The sequence below is a fragment of the Polyodon spathula genome, unplaced genomic scaffold (genome assembly GCF_017654505.1).
Source record: "Polyodon spathula isolate WHYD16114869_AA unplaced genomic scaffold, ASM1765450v1 scaffolds_1797, whole genome shotgun sequence".
Classification (NCBI taxonomy): Eukaryota; Metazoa; Chordata; class Actinopteri; order Acipenseriformes; family Polyodontidae; genus Polyodon; species Polyodon spathula.
Window position 1 is genome coordinate 1 of NW_024473272.1, and position 3,741 is coordinate 3,741.

General features: G+C 37.4%; 1 protein-coding gene across 1 annotated transcript; it reads left to right on the forward strand.

Annotated features, from left to right (window-relative positions):
- Positions 1 to 41: 41 nt before the first annotated feature.
- Positions 42 to 3,735, forward strand: LOC121310178 (scavenger receptor cysteine-rich domain-containing group B protein-like; the record flags this gene model as incomplete). Its single annotated transcript, XM_041243464.1, has 4 exons — positions 42 to 1,061; positions 2,284 to 2,322; positions 2,582 to 2,896; positions 3,706 to 3,735. Coding segments are annotated over exons 1-4 (418 nt in total), but the record flags the coding sequence as incomplete, so codon positions are not given.
- Positions 3,736 to 3,741: the final 6 nt, after the last annotated feature.

A 3,741-nucleotide genomic window follows, 5' to 3' on the forward strand; every position in this document is an offset into this window, starting at 1 on the left:
AAATAATTCACTATTTTCAAGTGCCGTAAATGTAGATTAGTTTCTTATTGATTCAACACTTTGAGTTGTTTCTTCCACTTAAAAAAATGTCTTCCTACCTGGTATCGGTAGTGAGATACATTTATTGCAAATCACGCTGGATTTGAAGGGCTTTACACAAGCCACAGTTTAAGAGCTACAGCTGCAATGCATTTCTCTAATCATACGGTTTAATTTGTGAAAGAAGTGGCCATTGGTTAAATGCTGAACGTAAATAAAAGAGAACAAGCGATCAGCAACAACATGAGATTTCTGAAACACTTCAGAGTAACAGAACAAGAAGTGAGTCAGTTTGCAATGCACACATTTCCGATGTGATGACAAGATTGCTGTTGCTCCTGAACCCGTCCAGAAGAAATGTTTTTAATGATTGTTGTGTAATAAAATGGTATTCGCTTTTCTGTTGAATTAATCTGACTGTGGTTTCGTTGATAAATCAGCAGCTTTCGGTGGGTTAGTTAATCAACAATATTCTCTTCAAAGCCACACAGACACTTTTAGTTGAAAGATTCAAGTAATTAATGTCAAAGGGTGATGTCACAGAAGTGTTTTAATTTAAAAAAATTAATACATCTGTGCTAATGTTGGAGTGAAATGCTTTGAGAATATAGTTTCAATTCCTATACATCCAAACAGAATTAAGGGGGGTTGTTACAGACTAACACAGGTATTAGAAAATTGAAAATATTCTAATACAAATTATATAGTGTATAACATATTACTATGGACAATCGTTTGACAGTGAATGTCTGTTTTCATATCTTGCTTAATCAAGCTTACCGGTGTTGTATGGTGAATGAGGTTTTCTTCACCATGGGTGTGGTTGCTGCTGATGCTTGGGGGTGGTCCTTGGGTAGAAGATTTAAAGTGAGGCTTGTTGTATGTCTCTTGAAGTAAGGCACACCTGGGACACCTGCTTCACATCAGAGCGGTCGAAGGAAAAGCAGGACAGTTACTGTAGCCTCAAAAGCAGAGGGCACTCATTAGAATGGGTCAGAGACCCTTGTTGTTTCTCTTTCTGGGTAAGTAGCCACCCTGAAATAGGTTTTAAAACAAAACAGACAACATAATATTTTACTTTAAAAAGCAGAAATAAGTGGAGTATGAAGAGTTCACCAATAGCCTGTCAAAATTAGTAGACAAATGTTTTCAGGGTTTTTTTTTATTTTTTTATTTTGCTGCATTGATCAGTTTTCTACAGGCATAATCAAACAATTACATTAGACGATTGTGTACATGCTTACCTTAAACATCTATTTTCAAATGCTAGTATTATACTAACTATACTATAACTGTTTCCCACATACATGTATTTTAACCCTACCAGTTCCTGCATAACGTTGTTTTCTTTGTGGGGACAAAAAAACAACGAACGATGAGAAGCCTTTGCATTTGTGATGGTCAGCAATATTCTTACTGTCTTGAGATATTCACATTATAATACCTGCTGTTGATATTTAATATCACCAGTACTTTAAAGTTGGTCAGTCTGAGATTGCATTTCGCAGTGCTTAAATTAAAAAAATAAAATAAAATAAATGTATTTAGTCTTATTTGTAGTAATAATGTCATAATAATATTTAGAAAAATGCCAGTCTATGAATATATTTTAATAATCTGTATGGTGAGTAGTATAATACACATCGTGGTATTAATAAAGACATGCTTAAAATGTTTATCAAAGAAACTAAACTAAACTTGTTTCATTCCTAGTTGTACGGGTTTATTTGTAAAGGTTTCAGACTCTGTCTTGTGGTCACAGTTAGTAATTGTTTTTAGCGGTTTTTATAATGTTGTGAAAAGGTTCCAAGTGCATTAAAATGATTATCAGCAATGCTAATGCTGCAATGCAGTCACAAAATGAACAACTGCAATGTCAATGCAGACAATTACTTAAAAACCTGACAATACAGTACCGTGTATGTTGCAGTCTGGACACTGCAGACTAGTTCCGTACAATTTTACTGTAGAGAACTAGAGTTTCATTTACCCTCACACAAGTTATTATATAAAAAATATAGTGCACTATATATTATTTACTGCTCTAAGAAACGTGTGACCCCGAGCGAGTCACTGAACCTCCTTGTGCTGCGTCTTTGGGGTGAGACGTTGTTGTAAGTGACTCTGCAGCTGATGCACGGCTCACACACCCTAGCCTCGTATCTTGTAAAGCGCTTTGTGATGGTGGCCCACTATGAAAGGCGCTATATAAAAAATAAAGATTATTGTTTCCTTTTATCTCAGGGGCCATAGAAATAACTCTATGGATTGGCATCGCATCTGGTAAGTAAACCTCTACCAGTCTCAGTATCATTTTTCTTTAATCCATTTCTATATCTTTGCACTCTGTACACAAAGGCATGAAAATAAGTTTACCTGGATCCTTGCTGTGGTCCCTGCCAATACAGCAGTGCTTTATAACTGTATCATACATTACACGTGGGTACAAAGAAGAGCTATGCAGTACTTAAAAGAACAATAGTCATCCATAACAGTGGAGTGCAGGGCTTAGCAGGGGCTGATCGCTTCGTCTCTTTTGAAGACAATGATGCTGTGAGGCTGATGGGTGGAGGCAGTTCCTGTGCTGGAAGAGTGGAGGTTTATCACGCTGGAGAGTGGGGGAAAGTCTGCGATCATAACTGGAACATTAAAGATGCTGAAGTTGTGTGTAAGCAGGTGGGCTGTGGCCGCGCTCAGTTAGCACCGCGCAGCGCTCACTTTGGAGAAGGATCTGGACGCGTCTGGCTGGATAATGTTCACTGCAACGGCTCTGAGTCTGCCCTGTGGAACTGCCCTTCCAGCGGGTGGGGTGTGCACGACTGTGGAGTCCGTGAAGAAGCTGGAGTGGTCTGTACAGGTAGGGACACACATTCCATCCCCTATCCATGTAGCGCATTTATGCTATTTAGAGTTTCACAAATTGTAACATAATTTAATTATTTAGAATCATATCAAATAAATTTGAAATATTTAAATAAAATCAATATTTATCCCAGGTCTGCTTATGACAGAGTTTTAAAGTTGAAACCAAGTTTGATGAAAAGTTCAAACTATATTTTAGAAAGAAATTTCACTTACAGAATTTGGAGTTAAGGAAATATTAAGGTTAGATACATGAGGATTTAATGTATTTGTTCTGCAGTTGTAAGATTATAGAAATATATTGAACTTACTCAGTGTGCAAAACTACGTTTTTTTTTTTTTTTTTTTTTTTAATTATTGATTTGTTATCTGCAGCCCACAAAGCAGGAAGCAGATACTAAAGTGATTCTTTCCGTCCGTCAGTCTGTCTTTCACACTCTGTAACTCACAAACTGAATAGGTTATGTAGGTCATATTCACACAGGTATATACAAGGATTGTGGGAAACCTTTGACTTTTGACATCCAGATCAAGGTCACAGAAAGGTCAAGGCGATTCCCTGCTCTCGACCTTCGCACGGCAGGAGTAGAACCAATTATCCAATTTGGATAACATTTTGTAAAATTAAACAGTGAGGTTCGAACTTGCTTCCTAATCCACTTCACGTAAATCCATCAATCACAAGTAGGTCAAAATAATCTCTGTTTTTGCCTTTCTCAAAGTACCACTGACCAAGAACCAAAACCACTGATACAATGGGGAGAGCGGCTTTAATATTTAATCTGAATCCCTTACCTCTTGAAGGCTCTGAATCCTTGAGGCTGGCTGGTGGAGGCAGTC